This window comes from Bufo gargarizans, chromosome 4 (genome assembly GCF_014858855.1).
Source record: "Bufo gargarizans isolate SCDJY-AF-19 chromosome 4, ASM1485885v1, whole genome shotgun sequence".
Taxonomy (NCBI): Eukaryota; Metazoa; Chordata; class Amphibia; order Anura; family Bufonidae; genus Bufo; species Bufo gargarizans.
The window spans coordinates 188,946,445-188,963,733 of NC_058083.1; the positions used below are offsets into that span (position 1 = coordinate 188,946,445).

The window sequence follows — 17,289 nt, forward strand, 5'->3', positions numbered from 1 at the left end:
AAAGGCATAAGCCCACTCACTGCATCAAGGCTGCCTCTTTGAGTGGGACATACTCTAAACTTGGCGCAGCACTGCACGGCGACCTCCAAACCTGGCGCAGCACTGCACGGCGGCCACCATGGAGTGTGTATGACTTTTTGATCACTTTTTATTCATTTTTTTTTGTGGAGGTGAAGCACCCAAAAAATGGGGAATTGGAAATTTAGATTTTTTTTTTCCAATAAAGTGTTTACCATTAGGGATAATTACATTCATATTTTAATAGTTTGGGCATTAGGTACCGGTTGATGCCTATAAGACTGCTTTTAACACTCGGGATAGGCACTACGAATATTTGGTAATGCCTTTTGGGCTAAACAATGCCCCGGCTGTCTTGACATCTTCAGAGACCTCCTCTATGTGTGTGTTGTTGTTTATCTTGATGATATCCAGATTTTCTCTTCAGATATCAGCTTATATCGCAGACATGTCTGTACAGTGCTTCAGAACTGACTATATGCCAAATTCAAGAAATGTGTTTTTGAAAGAAGCTCCCTTCTATTTCTAGGGTGTATAGTCTCTGACCAGGGTCTTCAAATGGATCCTGACAAAGTATATTCTGTACTAAACTGGCCTTGTCCATCTGGTTTATGTGCAATACAGCGATTCCTGGGTTTCACAAACTATTACAGGCAGTTTTTCCCTCACTTCTCCACCTTAACTGCATCTATATCTGTCCTCACCGTAAAGAGGCTCATGCCAAGCAGTGGACTCCAGAAGCTGTACAGCCTTTCAAGCCTTGAAACAAGCCTTTTTTTTTTAGCACCCATTCTTCACCGGCCCAATATCTCCAAGCAGTTCTTCCTGGAAGTAGATGCATCCTCCATCGGGGCAGGGGTAGTTCTTACACAGAAAAGTGCTTCTGGAAAGATTGTGATGTGTGGCTCTTCTCCCAAGTCCTCTACTTCTGAGAGGACGTGCTCTATACGAGACAGAATTGCTGACTCTGTCAGGATCCTTTAATCCCACTGATCAAGAGGAAGAGCTGCAGTACATCATTGACCCTGCTAAAATTTTAACCGTGGCTCCTGTTTGACTGGAGAACGTTCCCCCTGGAAAGTCATATGTACCTGAGTCTAAAACAAGACTGGTTTTGTCTTGAGGACATGGTTCCAAGGCAGCTGAGCATCCTGGTCAATGTAAAACTGCAAATGTAATATCTTGTTATTATTGATGGCCTTCTGTGATGGAGGATATCCAGAATTTTGGTCTGCTGGCACTCCCTGTGCTAATAACAAGAACCCGAAACAAAATACCTCTGGTCTTCTTTGTCCTTTACCCATTCCTGAGGCTCTGTGGCAGCACATAGCTATGGATTTTATCACGGATTTGCCCTGATCCAGCAGATGTACAGTCATCCGCGTAGTACTTGACCAGTTTTCTAAAATGGCTAATTTTGTCCCTATGTCCAGATTACCTTCACCCAGTCAGCTAGCTAAGAAGGTTATTGATCATATCTTCTGGCTCCATAGATTTCCACGGCATATAATGTCTGATAGAGGGGTCCAGTTTACTTCTAAATTCTGGAAAGCCATTTGCAAACTCATGGATTTCCCTCTGGACAGTTTTTTCAACATACCATCCACAGTCGAATGGGCAGGTTGAACAGACCAATCAGATATTAACTAATTATCCCTGTCGCTTTACCAGCACATATCTTGACAGGGCTGATCTGCTTCCTTGGGCGGAGTTTTCTCATAATGATCATACCAATGAGTCCACAGATAAATCCTCATTCTTCATTGTTTATGGTCATCAACTCACGATTCCTCTTCCCATCTCATCCACGTCTGATGTTCCAGCAGCAGTTTTTTCTATGGAGAATTTTTCCAAAGTCTAGCAGGAGACCAAGACCGCACTGGAGAGAGCCACAGTCCAGATGAAGAAGTTTGCCAATCGCAAGCTCAGATCTCCTCCGCAGTTTTCTCCAGGTGACAGAATATGGCTTCCTTCTAAGTACATCAAGTTAACAGTTCCTTCCTATATACTACCCGTAGCTTCTTGATATCTTGGACCCTTCGAAGTTATCAAAAAATCTTACCCTGTAGGCTACAAGTTGTGGCTCCTTACCTCTTTGGGAAATACCCAACTCCTTTCACATCTCACTTGTCAAGCTCCTGGTCTTCAACAAATATTACAAAGGTTCCAAGTCTGCTGCTGCTGCTCAAGTTAATTCTGAACATATTTATAAGGTCAAGGACGTTCTCGATATGAAGAAAATCTGAAAAGAAAAATAACTTTTTGGTGGATTGGAAAGGTTTTGGTCCAGAGGAGAGATATTAAGAGCCTCTGGAAAATATTGATGCACCTTTTCTGCTAGAGATGTGTCACGCCTTGCCCTGTGAATGTGCAGAGATCTGTCAGGCTGGCTGCACATGTCTGACTTCTTGGTTTATTTTGATTTGAGCTGAATCCACCTTCTCTCAGTTATACTGGGTTTCATCATTAATGAGGCTATTTATCCCTCCTTCCCCCAGTGGCCTGTGTGGGTTATAGTTCTATTCTAGGAGCTCTTGATTTGTGGTGGATCATCTGCTCCAGCTCTGCTCAAGATAAGTCCTCTCCTTCTTTTCCCTTTGTGTGTGTTATCTAGGCCTCTAGGGAGACTCCTGGTTTAAGAAGCAGGTTGCCTCTTCCCTGCTGCTTAGGGTTTGCCCAGGGTGTTCAGGTTTAGGCTCGAGGGCATGGGCATATCCACCCTAAGGGTGTGCACATGGGCACAGCAGTCTAGGGAAAGCTTTAAAGGATCACTAGGAGGTGACCCTTTTCTCCCTAGCTTTTGGGCCTAGTCGTTTGTTCAGTTGTTTTCCTGTGTTTGGTTGCTTCCCTGCTTACCTACCTGTTGTGACATTATAACCCGCCAAAAAACTGTCATATTCCTGCTGTTTGCGAAATGGAGGCTATGGATGCCTTGGTTGATCGCATGCAGGGATTATCGCTGGAGGTTTCTGATCTCCCCATTCTGTTGCACAGTGTCAGAATGCTCTGGCGTCTGGCGCCGTTAGAGGAAATCAGGTCTGCTTAGAGCCTAAAGTCGGTCTGCTTAGAGCCTAAAGTCGCTCTCCCTGATAGGTTCTCAGGGGGTGGTGATGACTTTAAACGGTACAGGGAGTCCTGCAGGTTGTATTTTCGTCTGCGACCGATGTAATCTGGTGACGAGAATCAAAGAGTGGGGATCATTATATCTCTGCTCAAAGGGGACGCGCAGTCCTGGGCTTTTTCTCTCCCGACCAGTTCACCATCCCACCGTTCGGTGGATACATTTTTTAGAGCCTTGGGCTTGATTTATGATGACCCAGACCGCGACGCTGTGGCTGAATCTAAGCTGTGCAACTGACTTGGGGTGGAATGATCCTGCACTCAGGAGTCAATTTTGTCAGGGGCTATCTGAGAGGTTGAAAGATGCCCTTGCTCTTCATGAGTATCCCAATTCATTGGAGACGGCCATGTCTTTGGCAGTGCAGCTTGATAGATGTCTTAGAGAAAGGTATAAGATTCCTCTCGAGCAGGGGGTCCCAATTGTAAGGGGATCCATCCCACCTAGTTCCAGGGGTAATATGACTTTTGAATCCAGGGCAGGAGAGGAGCCTATGCAGTTGGGCCAGGTTTTCATTTGCTCAGGTGATAGGAATTTTAGGAAGCTGAATAAGCTATGTTACTTCTGTGTAAAAGAAGGTAATTTTGTTTGTGCATGTCCATTTGTTAAACCTCAAAGCGGTAATGAAAATCTACGGAAGTATTCACATAAAGAGAAAAAAAAGACTTCCCTGACTCTTGGTAGTGTGAATGAGGAGTCTGAGCAAGCAAATATGCATTCTCCCTGCAGTACCCGTCTCCTCCTGCCTGCCATGGCGGCGCTAGACTCAGGAAATTGTGATTTTGAGGTATTTGTTGACAGTGGTGTGGGGGTAAACCCTTATTGATTTTCAGTTCTTCCAAAATCTTGGTTTTAGAACTAGCACTTTAGATAAAGAGATACCAGTGTTGTCTATTGATTCCTCCCCTCTGTCACAAAAGAGTCTGACCCATATCGTTCATGACATTAAGTTAAGGGTGGGTGATTTACATGTTGAGTTCATTTCTTGTTTTGTTATGAAGGGCTTGCCTGCTCCGATGGTTCTGGGTTTACCGTGGTTTATAAAACATAACCCTACTATTAACTGGCAAACACCAATCAGTAGCTGGAGTGAATTTTGTTCGGACAACTGTTTTGGTGCTTCTATCTCAGGGGTGTCAATTACGGTCCTACCTCAGTTTCCCTCTGATTTTGCGGACGTATTCTCGGAGGGTGGAGCTCAGGAGCTGCCTCCACTTCGAGAATATAATTGTCCGATCAATCTCATCCCTGGAGATAAACTGCCAAAAGCTTGACTATACAACCTTTCCCAACCCGAAAGAGAAGCTTTGCGGAAGTATATTGCAGAGAGTTTTGCAAAGGGACATATTAGTCCCCTGTGGCCGCCGGCTTCCTTTTCGTAAAAAAAAAAAAAAGACGGATCACTTAGACCGTGTTTAGATTTCCGGGAATTGAATCTCATTACGGTCCGTGATCCATATCCCCTTCCTTTGATTTTTGATCTATTTGATCAAATTGTCGGTGCCAAGGTGTTCTCCAAGCTGGATTTAAGAGGAGCTTATAATCTGATCAGAATCAAGGAAGGAGATGAGTGGAAAATGGCCTTCAATACACCCGAAGGTCATTTCAAGAATCTTGTCATGCCCTTTGGTTTAACTAATGCGCCAGCGGTTTTTCAGCGATTTGTGAATGATATTTTCCATCATTTAGTGGGAAGGTTCATTGTTGTTTACCTTGATGATATACTAATTTACTCACCAGATTTGGAGACCCATCAGGATCACGTGAGACAGGTGTTTTCATCCTTCGGGAGAATAAATTGTATGCAAAATTGGAAAAATGTGTATTTGCTGTCCAGGAGCTACCGTCTTTAGGATACCTGGTTTCTGACTCTGGTTTTCGTATGGACCCTGAAAATGTCCGGGCAGTACTGGAATGGGACCGGCCTGAGAATCTGAAAGCTCTGATGCGGTTTTGGGTTTTACCAATTACTACAGAAAATTCATCTTGAATTATTCCACCAGTGTAAAACCTTTGACAGATATGACTAAAAAAGGCATTGACTTTTCTGTCTGGTAGGATGAGGCATTACAGGCCTTTTTTGCTATCAAGAAATGTTTTGCGTCTGCTACCATTCTGATGCAACCTGATGTGTCTCAACCGTTTATCGTGGAAGTTGATGCATCAGAAGTTGGGGTCGGAGCAGTTCTGTTGCAGGGTCCATCTCCTAGCAAATGGCGTCCGTGTGCTTTTTTCTCCAGAAAGCTCTCAGCCGCTGAAAGAAATTATGATGTGGGAGATGGCGTCATTGGTTGGAGGGGGCTACTCATCCTTTTACGGTATATACTGACCACATGAATTTGGCTTACTTGCAGTCTGCTAAGCGCCTGAATCCTAGACAGGCTAGATGGTCACTGTTTTTTACTAGGTTCACTTTTGTGGTCACCTTTCGCCCTTGTGTTAAAAAGTCAAGGCAGATGTGTTGTCATGTAGTTTTCCTGGGGGGAGTGATTCGGAGGATCCCGCTCCGATTTTGGCTGATGGGGTGGTTGTTTCTGCTCTGTACCCCGAGTTGGAGATGGATGTATTAGGGGCCCGGGAGGAGGCTCCTGATTCTTGTCCTCCAGACAAGTTGTTTGTTCCTGCTGAACTGCAATACAAGGTGTTCAAGGAACATCATGATATGGCCCTTGCAGGACATCCTGGAAGCAAATCCACCATAGATCTTATTTCCCGGAGATTATAGTGGCCAGGGTTGCGCAAGAGTGTGGAGGGTTATGTGACAGCTTGTGAGACCTGTGCACATGCGAAAGTGACTCATACTCAGCCTTCAGGGCCCCTTCTTCCTTTATCCATCCCGTCTCGTCGTTGGACGCATTTGACTTTATTACCGATTTTACCGTGTTCCTCTGGGAAAACTGTCATTTTGGTGGTAGTGGACTGCTTCAGTAAGATGGCCCACTTTGTACCGTTGCCTAGCTTGCCCAATACCAAGACTCTCGTTCAGGTTTTTGTCGATAACATTGTGAAACTGCATGGCATTCCCTCTGATGTGGGGTCTGATAAGGGGCCACAATTTGTTTCCAGGTTTTGGAGGATGTTCTGCTCTCGCCTGGGAATTCAATCTTTTTCCTCAGCTTTTCATCCCCAGTCGAATGGTCAGACAGAGCGCACTAATCAAAACCTGGAGACCTATTTGAGGTGTTTTGTTGCTGAGAACCAGGATGACTGGTCCTCGTTCTTGTCTCTAGCCCAGTTTGCCTTGAATAACCGTAGACAGGAGTCCACTGAAAAGTTGCCATTTTTTGGCACATACGGTTGCAAGAAAAAGTATGTGAACCCTATGGAATGATATGGATTTCTGCACAAATTATTCATAAAATGTGATCTGATCGTCATCTAAGTCACAACAATAGACAATCACAGTCTGCTTAAACTAATAACACACAAATAAATACATGTTACCATGTTTTTATTGAACACACCATGTAAACATTCAGAGTGCAGGTGGAAAAAGTATGTGAACCTCTAGACTAATGACATCTCCAAGAGCTAATTGGAGTGAGGTGTCAACCAACTGGAGTCCAATCAATGAGATGAGATTGGAGATGTTGGTTACAGCTGCCCTGCCCTATAAAAAAACACACACCAGTTCTGGGTTTGCTTTTCACAAGAAGCATTGCCTGATGTGAATGATGCCTCGCGCAAAAGAGCTCTCAGAAGATCTACGATTAAGAATTGTTGACTTGCATAAAACTGGAAAGGGTTATAAAAGTATCTCCAAAAGCCTTGCTGTTCATCAGTCCACAGTAAGACAAATTGTCTATAAATGGAGAAAGTTCGTCACTGCTGCTACTCTCCCTAGAAGTGACCATCCTGTAAAGATGACTGCAAGAGCACAGCACAGACTGCTCAATGAGGTAAAGAAGAATCCTAGAGTGTCAGCTAAAGACTTACAAAAGTCTCTAGCATATCCTAACATCCCTGTTAGCGAATCTACGATACGTAAAACACTAAACAAGAATGGATTTCATGTGAGGATACCACAGAGGAAGCCACTGCTGTCCAAAAAAACATTGCTGCTCATTTACAGTTTGCACAAGAGCACCTGGATGCTCCACAGCAGTAGTGGAAAAATATTCTGTGGACAGATGAAACCAAAGTTGAGTTGTTTGAAAGAAACACACAACACTATGTGTGGAGAGAAAGAGGCACAGCACACAAACATCAAAAACCTCATCCCAACTGTGAAGTATGGTGGTGGGGGCATCATGGTTTGGGGCTGCTTTGCTGCGTCAGGGCCTGGACGGATTGCTATCATCAAAGGAAAAATGAATTCCCAAGTTTATCAAGACATTTTGCAGGAGAACTTAAGGCCATCTGTCCACCAGCTGAAGCTCAACAGAAGATGGGTGTTGCAACAGGACAACGACCCAAAGCATAGAAGTAGATCAACAACAGAATGTCTTAAACAGAAGAAAATATGCCTTCTGGAGTGGCCCAGTCAGAGTTCTGACCTCAACCCGATTGAGATGCTGTGGCATGAACTCAAGAAAGCGATTCACACCAGACATCCCAAGAATATTGCTGAACTGAAACAGTTCTGTAAAAAGGAATGGTCAAGAATTACTCCTGACCGTTGTGCACGTCTGATCTGCAACTACAGGAAGCGTTTGGTTGAAGTTGTTGCTGCCAAAGAAGGTTCAACCAGTTATTAAATCCAAGGTTTCACATACTTTTTCCACCTGCACTGTGAATGTTTGCATGGTGTGTTCAATAAAAACATGGTAACATTTAATTCTTTGTGTGCTTATCTGAAGCTTTTGGGTTAGCTTCCTCGGACTGAGCACAGCTATAATTCTGCTACAAGAAGTGAGCCACCTAAACTACATATTTTGTGTGTTTTTAGTTTAAGCAGACTGTGATTGTCTATTGTTGTGACTTTGATGAAGATCAGATCACATTTTATGACCATTTTGTGCAGAAATCCATATATTTCCAAAGGGTTCACATACTTTTTATTGCAACTGCATGGTTTTCAGCTACAGTTTGGTACTTTTTCTGGGACTGGATCTTCTGGGATGCCAGAAGAGGAGAGATTTTCGTCCGCCTTGTCATGTATCTGGCGGAAGATCCAAGTTAATTTGGAAAAGATGGGTGACAGATATAAACGGATGGCTGACAGGAGACGTATGACTGATCCGGACCTGTATGTGGGTGATTCGATGTGGTTGTCCACTAGAAACATTAAACTGAAGGTACCATCTTGGAAATTGGGTCCAAGATTTATCGGCCCTTACAAAATCTCAGCGATTGTCAACCCGGTGGCGTTTCATCTGGATCTTCCGCAGACCTGGAAGATCCATAATGTGTTTCACAGGTCTTTATTAAAGAAATATGTGGAACCTGTGGAACCATCTCCATTGCCACCTCCCTCTGTCTGGTGGATGGCAATTTGAAGTTTGAAATCTCTAAGATTCTCGACTCACGTGTTCTTCGGGGTTCCCTCCACTACCTGGTGCACAGGAAGAGATACGGTCCTGAGGAAAGAATGTGGGTTCCGGCTGCTGATGTCAGTGCTAGCCATCTGTCTTCTTCTTTGAGGAATAGGACCTTTGATGACGTAACTGCGCGTTTATCACATGGTCCATCACATGATCCATCACTATGGTGATAGATTATGTGACGAACCATGTGATGAGCGCTGTGACGTCACCACAGGTCCTTTTCCTGTGCACAGCAAAGATGAAGACAGAAGAGAAGCCGGGCTGCGCGAGCAAGTGGATTAAAGTGAGTTAAATAATGTATTTATTTTTTGTTAACCCCTTCAGCCCTATTGTACTAAGCATTCTGTATTAAGAATGCTATTATTTTCCCTTATAACCATGTTATAAGGGAAAATAAAAATCATCAGGTCCCCATCCCGATCGTCTCCTAGCAACCGTGAGTGAAAATCGCACTGCATCCTTACTTGCTTGCGGATGCTTGCGATTTTCACGCAGCCCCCATTCACTTCTATGGGGCTTGCGTTGCATGGAAAACGCACAAAGAGGAGCATGCTGCGACTTTTAGGCAACGCACAAGTGATGCATGAAAATCACCGCTCATGTGCACAGCCCTATAGAAATGAATGGGTCCGGATTCAGTGCGTTCACCTCACGCATCGCACCCGTGCGGAAATCTCACCCGTGTGAAAGGGGCCTTATAGTTCTTTTCTAGGAGCTCTTGATTTGTGGTGGATCGTCTGCTCCAGCTCTGCTCAAGATAAGTCCTCTTCTTCCTTTCCCTTTGTGTGTGCTATCTAGGCCTCTAGGGAGACGCTTGCTTCTTCCTGGTTTAAGAAGCAGGTTGCCTCTTCCCTTTTCCCTGCTGCTTAGGGTTTGCCCAGGGTGTTCAGATTTAGGCACAAAGGCATGTGCATATCCACCCTAAGGGTGTGCACATGGGCACAGCAGTCTAGGGAAAGCTTTTAGGGATCGCTAGGAGTTGACCCTTTTCTCCTTAGCTTTTGGGCCTAGTCATTTGTTCAGTTGTTTTCTCTTGTTTGGTTGCTTCCCTGCTTGCCTACCTGTTGTGACAAGAGGTTCCTGAAAATAACTTGCATAAAGAGGGGTTGTAAGGGGAAGGGGGGGTACTATTAGGATGGCGACTCATGTCCAACACTGTCCTGCTTTCCTGGGCAAGTGCAGGCATCGGTCGATTCTCCCTGAGTGTACTGGGAATAGTGCTCAGTAATCTTCTTCCAGCACTATGAGAGCTAATCCTTTCACCCTGCCCCTGTCCAGGTGCTTGTTAAGTTGTTACTCAGCCTCCCTATTTAGCTAAGCTGTGGATCCACCTTCTTGCCTGAGGTTTTCTACTTGTTTTTAACCAGTGAAGATAATCTCATCTGAATTCCCATGTGCCAAACCTGGTTTGCCTTCCGATGTTGTTCCTTGCTGCCTGCTGTTGGAATTATGACCTGGATTACGCTCTTACTCAGCCTTCCCTGATCTTGGAACTTTCTATTTGGAATATGCAAGTACTTAGCCGGCCCTGACTATTCAACTGTGTTCAGACTACTCTTTTTGCCTGTGTCCTAGATGCTTTGCATCGGTGTCTCTGACTTCTGTGGCTCAGCAGCCAACTACACCAGGACTACTCCAGAATGTAGCAGCCTGGTTGATTCCTTGTGCCGAAGTCCAGATACCTGTACAGGGGTTAAAGGGTTAATACCAGAGAACTATCAGGACAACGTCCTTAGGTTTAGCCCAAAGCCAAAACTGGTTGGGGTCCTTTCCCACTTGAGTTAGAGGATTCCAGCAGGCCGTTCCATTGCCGGAACTGCCTGCCGGATCCGGAAATCTGTATGCAAACGGATAGCATTTGTTTCCGAATCCAGATGCGGATCCGTCTGACAAATGCATTAGAATACAGGATCCATCTCTCCATTTTCATCTAGAAAAACGGGGCCGGTATTTATATATTTTTTGCATTTTTAAAGGTCTGTGCATGCGCAGACCAGGAAATCGGATCCATTTTTCCGGAACACTTGGTACCCGACTCGGCATTAATACATTTCAATGGAAATTAATGCTGGATCTGGCATTCCGGCAAGTGTTACGGAATTTTGGTCGGAGAAAATACAGTAGCATGCTGCAGTATTTTCCCCGGCCAAATACCGTAATAGGGACTGAACTGAAGACATCCTGATGCATACTGAACAGAATGCTTTCCATTCAGAATGCATTAGGATAAAACTGAAGTGTTTTTTTTCCGGTATTGAGCCCCTGTGATGGAAGTCAATACTTCTTAGTTTGCACAGTGGGTCCACACCTACTGACCATAACAGGCTCCCTGAATGCTGAAAGAAGCGCTCTCGGGGAAAGACTAAATGTTTGCGATAAGGTGTCTGACATTTTTTAAGTCCGCCATATATTTACAGCAGCTGTCGGGAAGGGGTTAAAGTGATGCCCGCAGCCTGCACCTGCTAAAAGATTTTCTTACCTGCTCACTGCTCCATGGTCTAGTCAATGACTAGCTTCAGCTGTGATATGTCCACAGACGACACATCACCCCTGATGCAACGGAGCAGGAGACCATGCTCAGCCAGAAAAAGAGTTAGTATGCCGTGAGTATGAATTTTTCAATAGTTGCAGAAGGCTATGGACATCACTTAATAGTTAGTTATTTCTGGAAACCCCCTTTAAGGCAGCATTAGACTGAGAATTGCATCTCCTGCATTGACTGTTACCAGTGTCTGATTTTTTGCACATCACAAAATAATAATAAACATTTCCATCTGAAGTCAACCACACCAGGGCAGTGCATGGAAAGGATTCCTGAAAAAAATAAAAAAAAGTCAGGTGTTAGTGTGTTAAAAAGTCAGGTGTTACCCACTATAAGGCCTCTTTCACACGGGCGTCTTATTTTTGGCCCGGATAAGAGGCGGGTGCGTTGCGGGAATACCCGCGATTTTTCTGCGCGAGTGCAAAACATTGTATTGCGTTTTGCACTCGCATGAAAAAAATTGTGCACGTTTGGTACCCAAACCCGAACTTCTTCACAGAAGTTCGGGTTTGGGATCAGTGTTCTGTAGATTGTATTATTTCCCCTTAAAACATGGTTATAAGGGAAAATAATAGCATTCTGAATACAGAATGCATAGTAAAACAGCGCTGGAGGGGTTAAATTTTTTTTACAATTATTTAACTCACCTTAGTCCACTTGATCGCGAAGCCCGGCATCTCCTTTTGTCTCCTTTGTTGAATAGGACCTTTGGTGAGCATTAAATACAGGTAAAGTACCTTTGATGACGTCACTCCGGTCATCACATGGTACGTCACATGATCTTTTACCATGGTGAATCACCATGGTAAAAGATCATGTGACATACCATGTGATGACCGAAGTGACGTCATTAAAGGTCCTTTACCTGTATTTAATGCTCACCAAAGGTCCTATTCAACAAAGGAGACAAAAGGAGATGCCGTGCTTCGCGATCAAGTGGACTAAGGGCTCTTTCACACCTGCGTTCTTTTCTTCTGGCATAGAGTTCTGACGTCGGGGCTCTATGCCAGAAGAATCCTGATTAGAGTTGAGCGAACACCTGGATGTTCGGGTTCGAGAAGTTCGGCCGAACATCCCGGAAATGTTCGGGTTCGGGATCCGAACCCGATCCGAACTTCGTCCCGAACCCGAACCCCATTGAAGTCAATGGGGACCCGAACTTTTCGGCACTAAAAAGGCTGTAAAACAGCCCAGGAAAGAGCTAGAGGGCTGCAAAAGGCAGCAACATGTAGGTAAATCCCCTGCAAACAAATGTGGATAGGGAAATGAATTAAAATAAAAATTAAATAAATAAAAATTAACCAAAATCAATTGGAGAGAGGTTCCATAGCAGAGAATCTGGCTTCCCGTCACCCACCACTGGAACAGTCCATTCTCAGATATTTAGGCCCCGGCACCCAGGCAGAGGAGAGAGGTCCCGTAACAGAGAATCTGTCTTCATGTCAGCAGAGAATTAGTCTGCATGTCATAGCAGAGAATGAGGCTTCACGTCAGCCACCACTGCAACAGTCCATTGGCATATATTTAGGCCCAGCACCCAGGCAGAGGAGGGAGGTCCCGTAACAGAGAATCTGTCTTCATGTCAGCAGAGAATTAGTCTGCATGTCATAGCAGAGAATGAGGCTTCACGTCAGCCACCACTGCAACAGTCCATTGGCATATATTTAGGCCCAGCACACAGGCAGAGGAGAGAGGTCCCGTAACAGAGAATCTGGCTTCATGTCAGCAGAGAATCAGTCTGCATGTCATAGCAGAGAATGAGGCTTCACGTCAGCCACCACTGCAACAGTCCATTGGCATATATTTAGGCCCAGCACACACACAGGCAGAGGAGACAGGTCCCGTAACAGACAATCTGGCTTCATGTCAGCAGAGAATTAGTCTGCATGTCATAGCAGAGAATGAGGCTTCACGTCAGCCACCACTGCAACAGTCCATTGGCATATATTTAGGCCCAGCACACACACAGGCAGAGGAGAGAGGTCCCGTAACAGAGAATCTGTCTTCATGTCAGCAGAGAATTAGTCTGCATGTCATAGCAGAGAATGAGGCTTCACGTCAGCCACCACTGCAACAGTCCATTGGCATATATTTAGGCCCAGCACACACACAGGCAGAGGAGAGAGGTCCCGTAACAGACAATCTGGCTTCATGTCAGCAGAGAATTAGTCTGCATGTCATAGCAGAGAATGAGGCTTCACGTCAGCCACCACTGCAACAGTCCATTGGCATATATTTAGGCCCAGCACACACACAGGCAGAGGAGAGAGGTCCCGTAACAGAGAATCTGTCTTCATGTCAGCAGAGAATTAGTCTGCATGTCATAGCAGAGAATCAGGCTTCACGTCACCCACCACTGCAACAGTCCATTGGCATATATTTAGGCCCAGCACCCAGGCAGAGGAGGGAGGTCCCGTAACAGAGAATCTGTCTTCATGTCAGCAGAGAATTAGTCTGCATGTCATAGCAGAGAATGAGGCTTCACGTCACCCACCACTGCAACAGTCCATTGGCATATATTTAGGCCTAGCACACAGGCAGAGGAGAGGTTCATTCAACTTTGGGTAGCCTCGCAATATAATGGTAAAATGAAAATAAAAATAGGATTGAATGAGGAAGTGCCCTGGAGTCCAATAATATATGGTTATGGGGAGGTAGTTAATGTCTAATCTGGACAAGGGACGGACAGGTCCTGTGGGATCCATGCCTGGTTCATTTTTATGAACGTCAGCTTGTCCACATTGGCTGTAGACAGGCGGCTGCGTTTGTCTGTAATGACGCCCCCTGCCGTGCTGAATACACGTTCAGACAAAACGCTGGCTGCCGGGCAGGCCAGCACCTCCAAGGCATAAAAGGCTAGCTCTGGCCACGTGGACAATTTAGAGACCCAGAAGTTGAATGGGGCCGAACCATCAGTCAGTACGTGGAGGGGTGTGCACACGTACTGTTCCACCATGTTAGTGAAATGTTGCCTCCTGCTAACACGTTGCGTATCAGGTGGTGGTGCAGTTAGCTGTGGCGTGTTGACAAAAGTTTTCCACATCTCTGCCATGCTAACCCTGCCCTCAGAGGAGCTGGCCGTGACACAGCTGCCTTGGCGACCTCTTGCTCCTCCTCTGCCTTGGCCTTGGGCTTCCACTTGTTCCCCTGTGACATTTGGGAATGCTCTCAGTAGCGCGTCTACCAACGTGCGCTTGTACTCGCGCATCTTCCTATCACGCTCCAGTGCAGGAAGTAAGGTGGGCACATTGTCTTTGTAGCGTGGATCCAGCAGGGTGGCAACCCAGTAGTCCGCACAGGTTAAAATGTGGGCAACTCTGCTGTCGTTGCGCAGGCACTGCAGCATGTAGTCGCTCATGTGTGCCAGGCTGCCCAGGGGTAAGGACAAGCTGTCCTCTGTGGGAGGCGTATCGTCATCGTCCTGCCTTTCCCCCCAGCCACGCACCAGTGATGGACCCGAGCTGCGTTGGGTGCCACCCCGCTGTGACCATGCTTCATCCTCATCCTCCTCCACCTCCTCCTCATCCTCGTCCTCCTCGTCCTCCAGTAGTGGGCCCTGGCTGGCCACATTTGTACCTGGCCTCTGCTGTTGCCAAAAACCTCCCTCTGAGTCACTTCGAAGAGACTGGCCTGAAAGTGCTAAAAATGACCCCTCTTCCTCCTCCTCCTCCTCCTCCTGGGCCACCTCCTCTTCCATCATCGCCCTAAGTGTTTTCTCAAGGAGACATAGAAGTGGTATTGTAACGCTGATAACGGTGTCATCGCCACTGGCCATGTTGGTGGAGTACTCGAAACAGCGCAACAGGGCACACAGGTCTCGCATGGAGGCCCAGTCATTGGTGGTGAAGTGGTGCTGTTCTGTAGTGCGACTGACCCGTGCGTGCTGCAGCTGAAACTCCACTATGGCCTGCTGCTGCTCGCACAGTCTGTCCAGCATGTGCAAGGTGGAGTTCCACCTGGTGGGCACGTCGCATATGAGGCGGTGAGCGGGAAGGCCGAAGTTACGCTGTAGCGCAGACAGGCGAGCAGCAGCAGGATGTGAACGCCGGAAGCGCGAACAGACGGCCCGCACTTTATGCAGCAGCTCTGACATGTCGGGGTAGTTGTGAATGAACTTCTGCACCACCAAATTCAGCACATGCGCCAAGCAAGGGATGTGCGTCAAATTGGCTAGTCCCAGAGCTGCAACGAGATTTCGCCCATTATCACACACCACCAGGCCGGGCTTGAGGCTCACCGGCAGCAACCACTCGTCGGTCTGTTGTTCTATACCCCGCCACAACTCCTGTGCGGTGTGGGGCCTGTCCCCCAAACATATGAGTTTCAGAATGGCCTGCTGACGTTTACCCCGGGCTGTGCTGAAGTTGGTGGTGAAGGTGTGTGGCTGACTGGATGAGCAGGTGGAAGAAGAGGAGGAGGAAGCCGAGAAGGAGGAGGTGGCAACAGGAGGCAAAGAATGTTGCCCTGCGATCCTTGGCGGCGGAAGGACGTGCGCCAAACAGCTCTCCGCCTGGGGCCCAGCTGCCACTACATTTACCCAGTGTGCAGTTAGGGAGATATAGCGTCCCTGGCCGTGCTTACTGGTCCACGTATCTGTGGTTAGGTGGACCTTGCCACAGATGGCGTTGCGCAGTGCACACTTGATTTTATCGGATACTTGGTTGTGCAGGGAAGGCACGGCTCTCTTGGAGAAGTAGTGCCGGCTGGGAACAACATACTGTGGGACAGCAAGCGACATGAGCTGTTTGAAGCTGTCTGTGTCCACCAGCCTAAATGACAGCATTTCATAGGCCAGTAGTTTAGAAATGCTGGCATTCAGGGCCAGGGATCGAGGGTGGCTAGGTGGGAATTTACGCTTTCTATCAAATGTTTGTGAGATGGAGAGCTGAACGCTGGCGTGTGACATGGTTGAGACGCTTGGTGACGGAGGTGGTGGTGGTGGTGTTGGTGGTACATCCCCTGTTTGCTGGGCGGCAGGTGCCAACGTTCCTCCAGAGGCGGAGGAAGAGGCCGAGGCGGCAGCAGCAGAATAGGCCGAGGCGGCAGCAGCAGAAGAGGTAGCAGGGGGAGCCTGAGTGACTTCCTTGGTTTTAAGGTGTTTACTCCACTGCAGTTCATGCTTTGCATGCAGGTGCCTGGTCATGCAGGTTGTGCTCAGGTTCAGAACGTTAATGCCTCGCTTCAGGCTCTGATGGCACAGCGTGCAAACCACTCGGGTCTTGTCGTCAGCACATTGTTTGAAGAAGTGCCATGCCAGGGAACTCCTTGAAGCTGCCTTTGGGGTGCTCGGTCCCAGATGGCGGCGGTCAGTAGCAGGCGGAGTCTCTTGGCGGCGGGTGTTCTGCTTTTGCCCACTGCTCCCTCTTTTGCTACGCTGTTGGCTCGGTCTCACCACTGCCTCTTCCTCCGAACTGTGAAAGTCAGTGGCACGACCTTCATTCCATGTGGGGTCTAGGACCTCATCGTCCCCTGCATCGTCTTCCACCCAGTCTTGATCCCTGACCTCCTGTTCAGTCTGCACACTGCAGAAAGACGCAGCAGTTGGCACCTGTGTTTCGTCATCATCAGAGACATGCTGAGGTGGTATTCCCATGTCCTCATCATCAGGAAACATAAGTGGTTGTGCGTCAGTGCATTCTATGTCTTTCACCGCTGGGGAAGGGCTAGGTGGATGCCCTTGGGAAACCCTGCCAGCGGAGTCTTCAAACAGCATAAGAGACTGCTGCATAACTTGAGGCTGAGACAGTTTCCCTGGTATGCATGGGGGTGATGTGACAGACTGATGGGGTTGGTTTTCAGGCGCCATCTGTGCGCTTTCTGCAGAAGACTGGGTGGGAGATAATGTGAACGTGCTGGATCCACTGTCGGCCACCCAATTGACTAATGCCTGTACCTGCTCAGGCCTTACCATCCTTAGAACGGCATTGGGCCCCACCATATATCGCTGTAAATTCTGGCGGCTACTGGGACCTGAGGTAGTTGGTACACTAGGACGTGTGGATGTGGCAGAACGGCCACGTCCTCTCCCAGCACCAGAGGGTCCACTAACACCACCACGACCATGTCCACGTCCGCGTCCCTTACTAGATGTTTTTCTCATTGTTATGGTTCACCACAACAACAAA

At 47.1% G+C, this 17,289-nt stretch overlaps 1 protein-coding gene across 3 annotated transcripts in view; it reads right to left on the reverse strand.

Annotated features, from left to right (window-relative positions):
* LOC122934424 (T-kininogen 1-like) overlaps nt 1–17,289 on the reverse strand; it is a 150,761-nt gene that overhangs the window by 68,253 nt on the left and 65,219 nt on the right. For all 3 annotated transcript variants that reach the window (XM_044289877.1, XM_044289879.1, XM_044289878.1), the window contains exon 6: nt 11,349–11,436. In XM_044289877.1, coding sequence (XP_044145812.1) covers nt 11,349–11,436 — 88 coding nt within the window. The remainder of the gene's footprint in view (nt 1–11,348; nt 11,437–17,289) is intronic.